Consider the following 18,333-nt stretch of genomic DNA (forward strand, 5'->3'; position numbering starts at 1 on the left):
TCAGGAGAAATTGCACAGTAAACTTTGTGGTCTATTTTCTCCTGATACCCTTGTGCAAATAAAAAGTTTGGGTCTAAAGTAAATTTTTTGTGAAAAAAGTAAAATGTTCATTTTTTTTTTCCTTCCATGTTGCTTTAGTTCTCGTGAAGCACCTGAAGGGTTAATAAACTTCTTGAATGTGGTTTTGTGCTCCTTGAGGGGTGCAGTTTTTAGAATGGTGCCACTTTTGGGTATTTTCTGTCATATTGACTATCCAAACTCACTTCAAATGTGAGGTGGTCCCTAAAGAAGAAAAAAAAAATTTTTTTGTAAATTTTGTTTGAAAAATGAGAAATCGCTGGCCAAAGTTTAACCCTTATAACGTCATAACAAAAAAAAAATGTTTTCAAATTTGTGCTGATGTAAGGTAGACATGTGGGAAATGTTATTTATTAGCTATTTTGTGTGACACAACTCTCTGATTTAAGGGTACAAAAATTTCCGTGTTATTTTTCATAAATAAACACATTAAGGGGTTATGGAATAATTACTAAAAAAAAAAAACTCTTTTTCAGCAATCATGAACTCCAGTGCTGTGCTGCTGCACCATTGTGTTGCCTGTCACGGCAAATCACATGCTGCTTGACATACGGGGACGCTCTTCTAGATCTCTCATCTTTGGAGTTTTGGCTGGAGGGTAATTCGTGGTCACACGGCACCCAATAGCGGGTGTATTAGTGATGCCCCACTCGGCATTGTGCTGCATGAATGTCCAATGTCTGCTCCCTGTCCACCTGTGGGGATGAGAAGGGGCCGAATTGCAACCTGTTGTGTGGGAGCTGATTGTTGGGCGCCGCCGATACCAAGAAAAGCACTTCTCCTTTCTCTCCATTATCAGGAACATTTTCTTAGGAAGTCAGAATGAAATGTTGGATGGGAGTTCCAGCGACGACGCTATTCTGATCCGTCACAGATGCCTGTGATTGTGGACATGATCTCTGGCCGACACTGAACACCTTTTTTTAAAGGGGTTTTTACTAGTGATGAGTGAATGTGCTGTGATAAGATGTTGTCTGAGCATGCTCGGGTGCTTACAGAGTGTCTTTGGCGTGCTCGAATAATATGTTCGAGTCCCCACGCCTGCATGTCTCGGGGGTGTTCGACAGCCACAATACATGCTGGGATTGCCTAGCAGCCGCGGGGACTCAAACATATTTTTCGAGCACTCCGAAGACACTCGGTTAGCACGCGAGCATGCTCAGATAACACCTTATCGCTGTACGCTCGCTCATCACTAGCTTTTACCAACATCGAAAGTTATTCTCCAACTTTTAGATGGGATATATGATCACTGGTGGTCTGAATGCTGGGATCTAGAGAGCGGGGGTTTGCATGGAGCGGAGGTCGAGCTTCTGCACCTCTGCTCCTATTATTGTCTATGGGATTGTCATAAATAACTTGTAGACCATCATTTGAGCAGCTCGACCTCTGCTGCATTCAGGCCGGGGGGTCTGCTGACCTCCCAGGCATTGGATCGGTGGCTTCAATAGTTGGTTTTTCAGCCATAAATGATTGAAAATAGCTTGTAAGTAATAAGGAAATGATCTTTGGTCCCCTACAGTTCTGACAGTTCCCGTTCCCCTGCGTTTCTCTCTACTCCATTGTAGCCCATCACTTATTTTCTAGCCACATGACCGCTGCAGCCAGTCGGTGACTATAGTGAGTGGCGGGGTGAACAGGAAACCTCAGCGGACAGGGATCTTTATGACATCAATTTTTTTCGCATATTTTTGACTGGAAACCGCTTAACACTTTCCTTGCTGGAAATGTAGCAGAACATCCTAAGCCAGTGATCTTCACCCTGCAGCTGTTGTAAAACTACAACCCCCTAGCATGGCCTGAAAGCCACAGTCTGGGGAGCTGCAGGCAAGGGGGCTTGATCTTCAATAACGCCCCTATATGCTGGAAATCCGTGGGGGCGATCAGACATCACCAACGTGACGGCCTCATAAATATCAGAGCAACATTTGGAGTAGATTACTCCCTTAAATAGTAAAACCCCTTTAAGAATAATCTGCTCTGAATCGCTTTTCCTCTGTTTTCCTCACCTGATGAGATGCACTTTCTGTTCTTAGGATTCCAGGCGAGGTTGAGTCATTTCCATGCAATGCAGGCAAGAAGCGTAAGGAAGTCGTCCCTAAATCCGAGTCCTCTGGTAGGTGCCGCCTTCTTACTGATAGATACACACAGTAAAACTAATAATAATAATGAGGTCTTTGGTCACATACGTTGGGAAGGAGAGGACACCTGATTTCCGCTTTTAACGATCAGTTTAGGAATTATGACAGCAGCAGGAGAAGAGCGAGTTGAACTTGCAGGAGGCAGTGACCTCTTCACTGCTGTGATTGTTAATGTGGGCAGAAATCATTGTAAGGCCTGGTTCATATTGCCTTAGAGCAGTCCGCTCAACGCATGCGTTAAACGGACTGCGCTCACGCTACTCATTTTTCTGATCGTGTTTTGCGATCGTGCTAGCGCAGTTCCTTCATCTGCGTTAGCAGCGACAGACCCCCTAACGCTGCAGATCGCGTCCGATGGTCCGTCACAGCATGATCCCACATCACTAACACATGCCAGTTAGCATTGCGCCACTTTATGGCAGTCTATGGCAGCATTAACGGATGCGTTACATCGTGTTAATGCCGCGGTGTAACGCAATCCGTTAAACGGACTGCCATACAGTTATGTGAACCCAGCCTAATAGTGATAAAGCCAGACCAAGGAACAGCACAGTGGATTTCAGTAATATTCAGCTATTCTTGTGGGCGGTAGTCGGGTTTTACCGTACACTCATTTTGTTATTGAAGGTATTTCACAGTAGCGGAATCCATAAAAATAAAGGAAAACGTATATAACTTCATGTAAATTTGTGCAGGACAGGTCAATAATATGAAAATGGTGGGGGTCTGACACCCGGCACTCCCCCCCCCCCCCCCCCCCACCGGTCAGCTGTTTCCAGGTCTTCTTGGTGATTGGCAGCTGAACTGCAATATCCGCAGTACTTTATAAATCCGAGGGCACGTACACAAATAATATCAGACGTAGCCAAGTAATAGACTAATCTACACTGCAAACCAGTCCTTGCCTCAAGAGCTTACAATCTAGAAGTATAAAAAGCACAAAGAAGATTTGGATTAGTGAATCTAATGGGCCTGTCTAAAAAAAAAATATATATATTTTTTAGAATGCTCTTAAAAATATGAGAATTATTATTATGCATTTATATAGTGCCATTTATTCCATGGCGCTTTACATGTGAAAAGGGGAAACATAGACAAGTACAATAAACATGTGTAAGACAAGGGACACACAAGTACATAAGGAGAGGGGACCCTGCCCGCGAGGGCTCACAGTCTACAGGGATGGGTGAGGATACACTAGGAGAGGGGAGAGCAGGTCGTGCGGTGGTTCAGTAGACCGAGGATCATTGCAGGCTGTAGGCTTGTCAGAACAGGTGAGTCTTCAGGTTCTTCTTGAAGGTTTCCGTTGATGGTGAGAGTCTGATGTGTTGCGGCAGGGAGATCCAGATTATGGGGGAAGCACGGGAGAAGTCTTGTATGCGGTTGTGGGAAGAATAGATAAGGGGAGAGTAGAGAAGGAGATCTTGAGAGGATCAAAGGTTGCATGCGGGTAGGTACCTAGAGACCATGTCACAGATGTATGGAGGAGACAGGGTGTGGATGGCTTTGTATGTCATGGTTAGGGTTATGAATTGGAGCCTCTGGGCAATAGGAAGCCAGTTAAGGGCCTGGCATAGGGGGGAGGCTGGGGATTAGCGGGGAGACAGGTGGATTAGTCGGGCAGCAGAGTGTAGGATGGACTGGAGTGGTGTCAGAGTGCTAGAGGGGAGGCCAGAGAGTAGTAGGTTGCAGTAGTCGAGGCGGGAGATACGAGCATGCACTAGTGTTTTTGTGGTTTCGTGGTTGAGGAATGAACGGATCCGGGAAATATTTTTAAGTTTGAGGCGGCAGGAGGAGGCGAGGGCTTGGATATGTGGTTTGAAAGAGAGCGCAGAGTCGAGGATCACCCCAAGGCACCGAGCGTGTGGGACTGGGGAAAGAGAGCAGCCATTGACATTAAACTTGGTTGTCATGGGTAGCGCAATCTAGAGAACCTCTGCAGCACAAGAGAGTTCTTGATGATAGGATTTGAAGTTTTGGATTGAGGGCAATGTTATTCTTATGTGTCCTAAATACTGCTTCTGATTTGTGGAGTCCTGACTGCTGCAATCCCTCTATCCCATATTCAAGTGCACTGCTTAAACTTAAAGCGGTGGTCTCATCTTTTAAAAGGGGGGATTGAAAAGTTCTTGTAAAAACATGAAACTTTGCTTTATACCTAATATTAAAAAGCCTTATAAGCGAAATTCATTTTAATTCTGTGGTTTACAGCTCACTGTCTCGTTTATCGGCCACCTCTGCAGTCTATCAATGGTGGCTGGTCTCCTAGGCAAGGAGTGTGCACTCTTCCTTTAGAATTTGCTAACGCTGCCCTGAGCATCAGACCTTGGGTTCCTCTGAAGCTGCAGAACCAAACCTGTCTCTGCATGCAGCTGAGCAGAGCTCCTTACAGTATAATGACCCCTACATAGTGCTCCATACAGTGTAATGGCCCCCACATAGTGCTCCATACAGTATTATGGCCCGCATATTTCTCCATACAGTATCATGGCCCCAACATAATGCTCTATACAGTATAATGACCCACACATAGCTCTCCATACAGTATCATGGCCCTGTATAGTTCTCCATGCAGTACCATGGCTCCAACATAGTGCTCCATACAGTATAGTGGCCCCCACATAGTGCTCTATACAGTGTAATGGCCCCACATAGTGCTTCATACAGTATAATGGCCCCTACATAGTGCTCCATACAGTGTAATGGCCCCACATAGTGCTCCATACAGTGTAATGGCCCCACATAGTGCTCCATACAGTGTAATGGCCCCACATAGTGCTTCATACAGTGTAATGGCCCCACATAGTGCTTCACACAGTGTAATGGCCCCCACATAGTGCTTCATACAGTGTAATGGCCCCCACATAGTGCTCCATACAGCGTAATGGCCCCCACGTAGTGCTCCATACAGTGTAATGGCCCCCACGTAGTGCTCCATACAGTGTAATGGCCCCCACATAGTGCTTCATACAGTATAGTAGCCCTCACATAGTGCTCCATACAATGTAATGGCCTCACATAGTGCTCCATGCAGTGTAATGGCCCCACATAGTGCTCCATGCAGTGTAATGGCCCCACATAGTGCTCCATACAGTATAGTGGCCCTCACATAGTGCTCCATACAGTATAGTGGCCCTCACATAGTGCTCCATACAGTATAATGACCCCACATAGTGCTCCATACAGTGTAATGGCCCCCACATAGTGCTCCATACAGTGTAATGGCCCCCACATAGTGCTCCATACAGTGTAATGGCCCCCACATAGTGCTCCATACAGTGTAATGGCCCCCACATAGTGCTCCATACAGTATAATAGCCCCCACATAGGGCTCCATACAGTGTAATGGCCCCACATAGGGCTCCATATAGTATAATGGCCCCCACATAGTGCTCCATACAGTGTAATGGCCCCACATAGTGCTCCATACAGTATAATGGCCTCCACATAGTGCTACATACAGTGTAATGACCCCTACATAGTGCTCCATACAGTGTAATGGCCCCCACATAGTGCTCCATACAGTATTATGGCCCGCATATTTCTCCATACAGTATCATGGCCCCAACATAATGCTCTATACAGTATAATGACCCACACATAGCTCTCCATACAGTATCATGGCCCTGTATAGTTCTCCATGCAGTACCATGGCTCCAACATAGTGCTCCATACAGTATAGTGGCCCCCACATAGTGCTCTATACAGTGTAATGGCCCCACATAGTGCTTCATACAGTATAATGGCCCCTACATAGTGCTCCATACAGTGTAATGGCCCCACATAGTGCTCCATACAGTGTAATGGCCCCACATAGTGCTCCATACAGTGTAATGGCCCCACATAGTGCTTCATACAGTGTAATGGCCCCACATAGTGCTTCACACAGTGTAATGGCCCCCACATAGTGCTTCATACAGTGTAATGGCCCCCACATAGTGCTCCATACAGCGTAATGGCCCCCACGTAGTGCTCCATACAGTGTAATGGCCCCCACGTAGTGCTCCATACAGTGTAATGGCCCCCACATAGTGCTTCATACAGTATAGTAGCCCTCACATAGTGCTCCATACAATGTAATGGCCTCACATAGTGCTCCATGCAGTGTAATGGCCCCACATAGTGCTCCATGCAGTGTAATGGCCCCACATAGTGCTCCATACAGTATAGTGGCCCTCACATAGTGCTCCATACAGTATAGTGGCCCTCACATAGTGCTCCATACAGTATAATGACCCCACATAGTGCTCCATACAGTGTAATGGCCCCCACATAGTGCTCCATACAGTGTAATGGCCCCCACATAGTGCTCCATACAGTGTAATGGCCCCCACATAGTGCTCCATACAGTGTAATGGCCCCCACATAGTGCTCCATACAGTATAATAGCCCCCACATAGGGCTCCATACAGTGTAATGGCCCCACATAGGGCTCCATATAGTATAATGGCCCCCACATAGTGCTCCATACAGTGTAATGGCCCCACATAGTGCTCCATACAGTATAATGGCCTCCACATAGTGCTACATACAGTGTAATGGCCCTCACATAGTGCTCCATACAGTATAATGGCCCCACATAGTACTCCATACAGTGTAATGGCCCCACATAGTGCTCCATACAGTATAATGGCCTACACATAGTGCTCCATACAGTATAATGGCCCCCACATAGTGCTCCATAGAGTATAATGGCCCCCACATAGTGCTACATACAGTGTAATGGCCCTCACATAGTGCTCCATACAGTATAATGGCCCCACATAGTACTCCATACAGTGTAATGGCCCCACATAGTGCTCCATACAGTATAATAGCCTACACATAGTGCTCCATACAGAAGTGTGCTCCAAGATAGATTGCAACCACTGTAAGTTCTTTGTTGGGTTACGTTGAAAATGGTCATCCAAATATGAATCGGGAAAGTGTCATCTTCATTCCTACCGCCATCTTCATTTCTACCGCCATCTATGCACATTATTTTTTTTTATTAGGCTAGTTTTCAGATGAGCAAAGTGGAGGCTTCTGTATTATGTGAAGTTGCTGCTTGACCGCCCAGTGTAGTGGCCTGAACACTATAAACCAGTCAATTGGGGTCATTAGTCCTGTGGTCGGGCCTGGACTTGGGTCTGTAATAGATACGCTCATCTGCTGCTGGCTATACATTTAATTAAGTGTTGTCTGTAGCATAAAGTCTCCCTTACTTTGCATCAGGGGACTAAGAGGGGTCAAGTGTCCACAGTTGCTTCTGGTGGCGATCACGGTCTTGCAGCGTCACACCGTCCATGACGCAGACGTGCACGTTATAAACTGGCTTTGCACTGGTTTTATTTATGCAGATAACATAACACATCTCATCTTATTCTCTGTTATAAAATGTCAATTATTGTAATTTTGCCAAGTGTCCAGACTCGGCCTGTATCTCCATTCGCTTCGGTTTGTATCGTCACCAGCTCAGGAGTTAATCTATCAGTTGTAATAGCCCCTATAAAAAACCCAGAATGAGATGGCAATAAGCCTAGAAAATGGGCTACAAATCCCGTCAACGGTCAAGCAGGCAGTCAAGCAAAAATAAAAGTAGATGCATCTGAAACGCGTGCTGAATTATGGACGCTCAGAGATCGGAGGTCCTGTGTCATGCTGCCTCCCCTCATGGATAATGAAGCTCCGCTTAATAGAACTGATTTGTGTTTCCTCCCCCCACAAAGGAAAAAAAATATTTTGATATGAATCTCAAGGAAATGGTGTTTATATGTTTATATGCATTTTAAAAGGCAAAATCCCTTCCGGTTTGCGCAAATATCTTAGACGTTGGAGTTTTGTCGGAATAGTTTTTCTTTTTCCTGTCTTTACCTTTTTTTTTTCGTTTTGTTTTTTTTTTTTTTGCGGGAACATTTTGATATAATTTTATTTCTATAGCATCAACATATTCCGCAACACTTTACATTTAAAAGGTGACTTGTACAGACAATAAAGACATAAGAGTAAACACATAATTTAACAGATACCAATATTTTGCAGCCTGAAGAAGGATTAGGTGACCTTTTTTCCAGGTGTGATGTCAGAGCTGTGTGGAGTGGGTGGGCTCTTCCCGGAGTGATGTCAGCGCTGTATGGAGTAGGTGCACTCTTCCCGGTGTGATGTCAGAGCTGTGTGGAGTGGGCGGGCTCTTCCTGGTGTGATGTCAGAGTTGCATGGAGTAGGCGAGCTCTTCCCAGTGTGATGTCAGAGCTGTGTGGAGTGGGCGGGCTCTTCCGGAGTAATGTCAGCGCTGCGTGGAGTAGACGGGCTCTTCCCGGTGAATGTCAGAGCTGCGTGGAGTAGACGGGCTCTTCCTGGTGTGATGTCAGAGTTGCATGGAGTAGGCGAGCTCTTCCCAGTGTGATGTCAGAGCTGTGTGGAGTGGGCGGGCTCTTCCGGAGTAATGTCAGCGCTGCGTGGAGTAGACGGGCTCTTCCTGGTCTGATGTCAGAGTTGCATGGAGTAGGTGAGCTCTTCCCAGTGTGATGTCAGAGCTGTGTGGTGTAGTCGAGCTCTTCCCGGTGTGATGTCAGAGCTGTGTGGAGTAGGCGGGCTCTTCCCGGTGTGATGTCAGAGCTGTGTGGAGTAGGCGGGCTCTTCCCGGTGTGATGTCAGAGCTGTGTGGAGTAGGCGGGCTCTTCCTGGTGTGATGTCAGAGCTGTGTGGAGTAGGCGGGCTCTTCCCGGTGTGATGTCAGAGCTGTATGAAGTAGGCGGGCTCTTCCCGGTGTGATGTCAGAGCTGTGTGGAGTAGGCGGGCTCTTCCCGGTGTGATGTCAGAGCTGTGTGGAGTAGGCAGGCTCTTCCCGGTGTGATGTCAGAGCTGTGTGGAGAAGGCGGGCTCTTCCTGGTGTGATGTCAGAGCTGTGTGGAGTAGACGGGCTCTTCCCGGTGTGATGTCAGAGCTGTGTGGAGTAGGCGGGCTCTTCCCGGTGTGATGTCAGAGCTGTGTGGAGTAGGCAGGCTCTTCCCGGTGTGATGTCAGAGCTGTGTGGAGTAGGCGGGCTCTTCCCGGTGTGATGTCAGAGCTGTGTGGAGTAGGCGGGCTCTTCCCGGTGTGATGTCAGAGCTGTGTGGAGTAGGCGGGCTCTTCCCGGTGTGATGTCAGAGCTGTGTGGAGTAGGCGGGCTCTTCCCGGTGTGATGTCAGAGCTGTGTGGAGTAGGCGGGCTCTTCCCGGTGTGATGTCAGAGCTGTGTGGAGTAGGCGGGCTCTTCCCGGTGTGATGTCAGAGCTGTGTGGAGTAGGCGGGCTCTTCCCGGTGTGATGTCAGAGCTGTGTGGAGTAGGCGGGCTCTTCCCGGTGTGATGTCAGAGCTGTGTGGAGTAGGCGGGCTCTTCCCGGTGTGATGTCAGAGCTGTGTGGAGTAGGCGGGCTCTTCCCGGTGTGATGTCAGAGCTGTGTGGAGTAGGCGGGCTCTTCCCGGTGTGATGTCAGAGCTGTGTGGAGTAGGCGGGCTCTTCCCGGTGTGATGTCAGAGCTGTGTGGAGTAGGCGGGCTCTTCCCGGTGTGATGTCAGAGCTGTGTGGAGTAGGCGGGCTCTTCCCGGTGTGATGTCAGAGCTGTGTGGAGTAGGCGGGCTCTTCCCGGTGTGATGTCAGAGCTGTGTGGAGTAGGCAGGCTCTTCCCAGTGTGATGTCAGAGCTGTGTGGAGAAGGCGGGCTCTTCCTGGTGTGATGTCAGAGCCGTGTGGAGTAGGCGGGCTCTTCCCGGTGTGATGTCAGAGCGGTTTGGAGTAGGCGGGCTCTTCCCGGTGTGATGTCAGAGCCATGTGGAGTAGGCAGGCTCTTCCCGGTGTGATGTCAGAGCTGTGTGGAGTAGGCAGGCTCTTCCCGGTGTGATGTCAGAGCTGTGTGGAGAAGGCGGGCTCTTCCTTGTGTGATGTCAGAGCCGTGTGGAGTAGGCGGGCTCTTCCCGGTGTGATGTCAGAGCGGTTTGGAGTAGGCGGGCTCTTCCCGGTGTGATGTCAGAGCCATGTGGAGTAGGCGGGCTCCTCCCGGTGTGATGTCAGAGCCGTGTGGAGTAGGCGGGCTCTTCCCGGTGTGATGTCAGATCTCTTCTGATCAGGTGGGTTGTTTTGTGTTATTTCCGCTTTGTGCTCGTTTTATCCCATAGTCTCCCTTGATGCTCCTGGTGAAGATGAGCTTTTTTTATTTTTCCGAGTGAGGTTGCACAGAGCCTGGATTCAGTGAGATGGGAAGTAAAGTCAGCTGGAAGGTGATGATGACGTTACTTTCCAGTAGTAAGATTTATTACACAGTATTATGTCGCCACAGATACTTCTGATTTTTGTGAAAAATACTGATTTAAAGCTGCAAATACCCCTTAAAGGGGTTATCCCTTGATTAACATTTATCACCTATACACAGGGCAGGGAATACATGTATGATGGAGGGCCTGGCCGCTGGGGCCTCCACTAATGCTGTGAGGGTCGGTGTCCACGTGCATGGATCATAGTCCAGAGAAGCGGACGGGGAGAAGCCACCGGGGACCCCGCCATTCCGACTAGTGTCCCGTTTGGCTCAGTACCTGGCGGCTTTTAAAGTAACGCCAAAATCATTCAGCCAGCGTCTGATACATGCTTTATGGATGTGTCATAATAAAGGAAAATTCCTTTAAGCCGCAGAGCGGATGCCACCCGTCCTGTAAAATAAAGTACATGTCACATCTCAGAATCGCCGACTGTATTTTATCCTCCCTTCCTCGGCTTTCTCAAACACTCATCAAGCGGTCCGATTATTCTTTCAATTCCCCGCTTCCATTATTTCCAAATAGTACTATAAAACCCTAAAATATGAGAAATAGGCAAGGAGGGGGGGGGAGCAAGGGAAAATAAAAAAAATAATAATACGGAAGGGTATTTTATGTCTGGACTTGATGGATCGGCCCTCTGGAAAGGGAAACAAAACACTAAATATCTGTAATCCCGCATTATTTACCGCATGGCTGGTTAAATGCTACTTTAAGCCTCATAAAATTAAAAGGGAAGAGATCTCCCGACTGTGGCAGGAATTGGATTTAGGAAGAAAGGTAGAGAGCCAAAATATTGCTACAGAATTAAATGTCAAAAATCTTCTTTAATAGCAGATATATAGTTCACACTGTGTGGTTATGATTAATACATTTAATCTAAATCACTGATAGTTTCTCTGCCTCTTCCATAAAATACAATAGGACACAAATCAGTTTTACTGGAGGCGGATAACAATTGCCAAATAATGCATCTTTCCCGCCCAATAAATTGTCAGTCATACCTTTAACTAAAAATCAATTCATCTCGGCAGAATTTATCGCAATTTCCCCCCAATAAATCTCCTCAACTGTTTATTCATTTGCTTTTTTGATACATTTGCGCCACTTTTTCCACGCTCCAACGTTTTCCCCTTTTTGATTCATTGTAAATTAGAAAATCTATTTTGACTCAATTTTCGAATGAAGAAGTTTCACATCTAGCAGCCAGCCATTTTTTTTTTCCAGTCTCCTTATATATTTGGTACCCTTGAACTCCCATCGCAGATCAGATGGAGGATTATTATTTTTTTATTTTAGTTTTTGAGGCTTGCATTTATTCTGATGGGGGAAACTTGGCGGCACATATTATAACGATGCAAAATAGGTTTTTTTTACTATTAAACTTTAGGCAAAAAAGAAAAACCTACTTTAAAAAAAAAAAGCTCAAGGACGGCATCGGAAGCGATAATAGGGTCCCCTTGTGTACTAGCGTTATTCTCCCCTAAGGTCTCATCCACATGTCTGATTTTCTCGATTCGAGTGTTTCACGGATGGTGCTCGTACATGTGATAATCTATGGGGCCATTCACATGTCCATGAGTTTTCGCCAGGGCTGTGGAGTCGGAGTTGGAGTCGGTATAAAATGGACCGACTCCGACTCCTAAAATATATAATAAATTGGTGCAGTAGTTCAATGCAGAATGTGCTGAATATTTTTTCATAGGAATTTGGGAAAGTTATGACATGTCCTACAAATGACTGTTCTATTCCTGATCTAAGGCTACATTCACACACAGAGTTTTTCCTGCGTTTTTTGAGGATACTTTTTTCAGCTGCAAAAGCAGATCAGCTTTTTAAAAAACCACATCACCTGAAAGGTTTTTGAGCTCATAGATGTTTTCAATAGCAAAAGCAGATTAGAAATCTGCTTTATCTATCCATATCTTATCTGTACCAAAAAGAATGAAAGCCGGGTAGCACACAGACTAACACTCCTTTTTTTTTTTTTTTTTTTTTTTAGCACCAGTCAGGTACACCTCATAGCAGCCCAAAAGGACACCCAGGACAGGCATTGCTCGTCTGCATTAACACATCAACATCAACTGATAGTTGGAATAAATACACTGCATTCATCACCACATCTTCTTAAGGTGCAGGCTTTATTTTCAAGTGTAGGGGTGTGCAGTATGAGGTTCTGCAGCAGCTGAGGTGTGCAGTATGAGGTTCTGCCCCCCCCCCCCTAGGTTTGATCCTGGCTATGCCCATGGTGTGAATGTAGCCTGAGGATCTAGGCTTTGTCTTAGCTGAGATGTCATATTGTGTATATTTATACAATATATATACACAGTACAGACCAAAAGTTTGGACACACCTTCTCATTCAAAGAGTTTTCTTTATTTTCATGACTATGAAAATTGTAGATTCACTCTGAAGGCATCAAAGCTATGAATTAACACATGTGGAATTATATAATTAACAAAAAAGTGTGAAACAACTGAAAATATGTCTTATATTCTAGGTTCTTCAAAGTAGCCACCTTTTGCTTTGATTACTGCTTTGCACACTCTTGGCATTCTCTTGATGAGCTTCAAGAGGTAGTCACCGGAAATGGTTTTCACTTCACAGGTGTGCCCTCTCAGTTTTAATAAGTGGGATTTCTTGCCTTATAAATGGGGTTGGGACCATTAGTTGTGTTGTGCAGAAGTCTGGTGGATTCACAGCTGATACTTTAAGAAATGAAGGTCAGTTAGTCTGAAAAATTGGGGAAAACTTTGAAAGAGTCCCCAAGTGCAGTGGCTAAAAACATCAAGCGCTACAAAGAAACTGGCTCACATGAGGACCGCCCCAGGAAAGGAAGACCAAGAGTCATCTCTGCTGCGGAGGATAAGTTCATCCGAGTCACCAGCCTCAGAAATCGCAGGTTAACAGCAGCTTAGATTAGAGACCAGGTCAATGCCACACAGAGTTCTAGCAGCCGACACATCCCTACAACAACTGTTAAAAGGAGACTTTGTGCTGCAGGCCTTCACGGTAAAATAGCTGCTAGGAAACCACTGCTAAGGACAGGCAACAAGCAGAAGAGACTTGTTTGGGCTAAAGAACACAAGGAATGGACATTAGACCAGTGGAAATCTGTGCTTTGGTCTGATGAGTCCAAATTTGAGATCTTTGGTTCCAACCACCGTGTCTTTGTGCGACACAGAAAAGGTGAACGGATGGACTCTACATGCCTGGTTCCCACCGTGAAGCATGGAGGAGGTGGTGTGGGGGTGCTTTGCTGGTGACACTGTTGGGGATTTATTCAAAATTGAAGGCATACTGAACCAGCATGGCTACCACAGCATCTTGCAGCAGCATGCAATTCCATCCGGTTTGCGTTTAGTTGGACCATCATTTATTTTTCAACAGGACAATGACCCCAAACACACCTCCAGGCTGTGTAAGGTCTATTTGACCAAGAAGGAGAGTGATGGGGCGCTACGCCAGATGACCTGGCCTCCACAGTCACCAGACCTGAACCCAGTCGAGATGGTTTGGGGTGAGCTGGACCGCAAAGTGAAGGCAAAAGGGCCAACAAGTGCTAAGCATCTCTCGGAACTCCTTCAAGACTGTTGGAAGACCATTTCTGGTGACTACCTCTTGAAGCTCATCAAGAGAATGCCAAGAGTGTGCAAAGCCGTAATCAAAGCAAAAGGTGGCTACTTTGAAGAACCTAGAATATAAGACATGTTTTCAGTTGTTTCACACTTTTTTGTTAATTACTGTATATAATTCCACATGTGTTAGGCTAGTTTCACACTTGCTTTTTTTTGCAGCGCGTTTTTCCCGCAAAAAAACGCATTGAAAAAACGCATACAAATGCTGCGTTTTTTTCAAGCATTTTTATGAGCATGCATGAAAAAAACGCAGCGTTTTATGCGTTTTTAGTGCGTTTTTACCGCGTTTGCGTTTTTTCCAAACATTAGGTGGCCCCTCACACTAACCCAAACCATGACTTTACTAACCCTGACCCTAACCCTAACCCTGACCCTAACCCTTAACCAAACCATACTTAACCCAAACCCTAAACCCTAACTAACCCTGACCCTAACCCTAACCCTTAACCAAACCATACTTAACCCTAACCCAAACCCTAAACCCTAACTAACCCTAAACCTAACCCTGACCCTAACCCTAACCCTGACCCTGACCCTAACCCTTAACCAAACCATACTTAACCCAAACCCTAAACCCTAACTAACCCTGACCCTAACCCTGACCCTAACCCTAAACCCCCTTAACTAACCCTAACTCTAACCCAAACCCCTAAATTCCATGGTTAAAAAAAAAAAACACATGTGCAAAAAAACGCATACATAAGCATGCCAATGCGCACATATGCGCACCCATAGACTTATATTGGGTGTCTTGCTGTAAAAAAACGCATTGCGCGCGCATGCGTTTTTTTGAGGCAAGTCGGACGCCCAAAAAATGCAACAGGATGCATTTTGTGCGCCCGAGCGCATACCGCAAAAAAACGCATGCGCGGAAAAACGCGTACAAACGCATGTGTATGCGCACATAAGCGCATCCCATGCAAAGTATAGGGAAAAAAAACGCATGCGCTATTTAGCGCTAAAATACCGCAAGTGTGAAACCAGCCTTAATTCATAGTTTTGATGCCTTCAGAGTGAATCTACAATTTTCATAGTCATGAAAATAAAGAAAACTCTTTGAATGAGAAGGTGTGTCCAAACTTTTGGTCTGTACTGTATATATGTAATCGATATTACATAGTGTATCACATATTTACAATTTATTACAGTTTTTGTGTTCTAAAGTTGTATTCCAATAAATATATATTCTGTTCTATCTAAATATCTTGATTATTGTATCATAGAAATGATTAAATGTCTGATGTTCACACTGTACTACAATAATTTTTTCACTCAAATATGAGCAATATAGTGGGAGTTGGAGTCGGTGTAAGGGAAATTGAGGAGTCGGAGTCGCAGGTTTGGCTTACCGACTCCACAGCCCTGGTTTTCACGACCTGAGAGATCTGCAGAAAATGGCAGAGACATGTCCAATGATTAAAATCAGCAATTCAAATCAATGGGTGCATGAAAAAATAGAATGTAATCCGAGTGCAGTCCTATTTTTCACCGACTGTTCGACCACACTCTGATCAGAATCTAATCAAAATAGTCTATGCTTCTTGTACGTAGAAAAATTGGACGTGTGAATGAGGCCTTTGGCAGAGAGTAGTATAGTGTTTGATGGAGCATCACTGTTATTTTTGTATGTTGGAGTACATGAGAACAACCGCCATGTTCTTAAAGGATTTTTCCCAACATTAAAAATTTGGACTCCTCCTCAGGAATGCCTTTGCTTTTCTCGGTTGGAAAAAGCGTAGTACAGGCTTTTTCCTGCCTTCCCATAGACCAGTAAATGGATTGTGCATGCACGGGTTCTGGTCCTTTCCCGCTGAGTGTTCTAGAGCGCTCTTCCCAGGAATTGGAAGATCGGTGGACCCTCCCACCAGTCATAAAGCTGTCACCTTTTAAAACCCAAAAACTTGTGATTTGTGTCAACACTTTTGCCTCTGTTCCCAATACCGTGGCGTGGGAGATTCGAACAGAACAGCTAGGGGTGCATGCAAAGACCATGGCGGTACTCTATGAAGATAGCAATGTGCGTAGTCATAGACTTTGAATGCGGAGCGTAAGACACATGCACGACCAGCCGCTTCATTCAACTCCTAGCAGAAAAGAGGGGACACACACTAAAGTCCCCTTTTATGGCAGTCAGTGGGAACCATGCCGATCTGGCAAGTGATAATTTATGTAGACCAACATACAATTTAAAGGGGTTTTCCAAGACTTGAAAATTTCCAGCCTATTATTAGGATAGACCATTATGATTCGGTCAATGGGGGGAGGGTCTGACCTTTGGCATCCCCCATCATTCAGCTGTTTGGGGCCAAGTCCGTTTCATGGGTGCAGGCATGCAGCTCTTTTATGCAGTTCTGTCTGTGCCTGGAACTACTGCTCAGCGCCATTCACTTGACTGTAATAGCAGGCATGGCCGCAGCCCCCTTCGAATAACCGATCAAGAGTTGAACCCCCACTGATCGAATATTAATGGCCTATACTATGGGCGATCAGTTTTTGAAAATTTCGGGCTAACCCCTGCAATGTCAACTGTCTATCTCCTACCCTAGGACTTTGCGGAATCGCAAAGAATTGCCGCGATTCCGCACCCATAGGAATGCATGAGAACCGCTTACTTCCGGCATGTGGCTATGCCCACCATGCGCAAAGTTAAGCGTCTCATGTGCGCTTGGAGGAGAGGAGACTGTCCTCCAGGCCCTGGGTACCATACCCCTGTGAAAAAAAAAGAATAAAAAATTGGGGTATATTTACCTTCCGGTGTCACGCGCATCCTTCCCGGGCCTCAGCGTTCCCAGTAATGCCTTGCGACAAGGACCTGTGATGACGTAGTCTCACGTTACTCTAGCAGTCTCGTGAGATCACAGGTCTCGCAAGGCATCGCTGGGAACGGGAGCGTCGATGAGGCTGCGCGGGACGTCGGAAGGTAAATATACCCCGATTTTTTTTTTATTTTTTTTATCATTTTTAACATTCTATCTTGTTCTGTTGATGCCGCATAGGCGGCCTCAATAGTATAAAGCTGCTCACACTTGTCAAACACTATGTATGACGAGTGTGACCAACCTGTCAATCACTTTCCGAGCGATGCTTCAAATCGCTTGGAAAGAGCTTGAATTTCGCACGCAAAAATCGCGGCAAAATCGCGCGAAAAAAAAAAACCCCGCGTTTTCTGGGAAGGAGTCCGGTTTTGAGTGTCCGGTTTAAAACGCTACGTGGGCACATAGCCTAAATCTGATTTTTCTGTAAACTCCCGGCAAAACCCCCCATGAAGCCATTTTTTATTCCAAGTAGTAAATAAATAGCGGCGAGGTAGAAGCAATTTAGACTTGATCTATAGTTGTTTATGGTAAAACATATTGGATGTTAAAATGATTGATTCCTGGAGCAAAAAATCATTTGAGCGGATGGATTAGCGTTCATTAACTTTACTAATTACATAGCGAGAAAAACAGATGTTTTGTTAGGCAAAGATCAGGCATTAATTGCAGGTCCTACCTTGAAACTAAAAATAGCGGTTCAATGTTATGTGTGCGCGATGGCGGGATCGGAGCTGGGCTGGGGTGTAATGTAGTCAAGTTGTGGGTCATATGGGATACAGTGTCATGTACCCGGTCAGGCTGAGCGGATGGCGGCTATCCGCCCGGGTCAGCTGAAGCCCTGCTATGTGTAACACAGGCGACGGGACGATTGCAGCTTCAAGCCTCCAGGGGACCAGTGACTAAAAAAACGAAAACTTTTTTATTAAGTTTTTTAAAAATAGAAAAACGCAAGTTTAACTCGCCCTCTTTTGCTGCTGTAAAAATAAAACACCTTAAAAAAAAAAAAAATACACACATTTGCCATCGCTGCTTTCAGAAATGTCCGATCTATGAAATCCATCGACCCCCAAAATGGTATCAATAAAAACGTCAGCTCACAGCGCAAAAAACAAGCCATCACCCAACCTCCAGATCCCGAAAAATCGAAAAATGAGAATGTTACGGGTCATGGCGACAAAAATTATTTTTTTTTCTCTTTCAAAATTCTTTTTTCACTACCTAAATAATAATAAAAAACCCCTCTATACATGTTTGGTATCTGCGCATTTGTACCGACCTGGGGAATCCTATTGCCAGATCAGTTTTACTGGAAAATAGCAGAGTAATGAAGCGATTAAAAAGGGAGCAGAAGAAAACATGCTTCCAAAAAATGGTGACGGGCGATAAGGCTT

The 18,333-nt window shown here is 45.6% G+C and overlaps 1 protein-coding gene across 6 annotated transcripts in view; it reads left to right on the plus strand.

The window, feature by feature from the left end:
* The window catches only part of GPATCH2 (G-patch domain containing 2), a 157,565-nt gene that overhangs the window by 23,675 nt on the left and 115,557 nt on the right, over positions 1-18,333 (plus strand). For all 6 annotated transcript variants that reach the window (XR_012221953.1, XR_012221954.1, XM_073553340.1 and 3 more), the window contains exon 5: positions 2,115-2,194. Coding sequence is in view for 4 of the 6 variants with exons in the window: in XM_073553340.1 (XP_073409441.1) it covers positions 2,115-2,194 (80 nt within the window). In the remaining 2 variants the exon portion in view is untranslated. The remainder of the gene's footprint in view (positions 1-2,114; positions 2,195-18,333) is intronic.

This window comes from Dendrobates tinctorius, unplaced genomic scaffold, assembly GCF_039654945.1.
Source record: "Dendrobates tinctorius isolate UK_male_01 unplaced genomic scaffold, ASM3965494v1 ptg000201l, whole genome shotgun sequence".
NCBI lineage: Eukaryota > Metazoa > Chordata > Amphibia > Anura > Dendrobatidae > Dendrobates > Dendrobates tinctorius.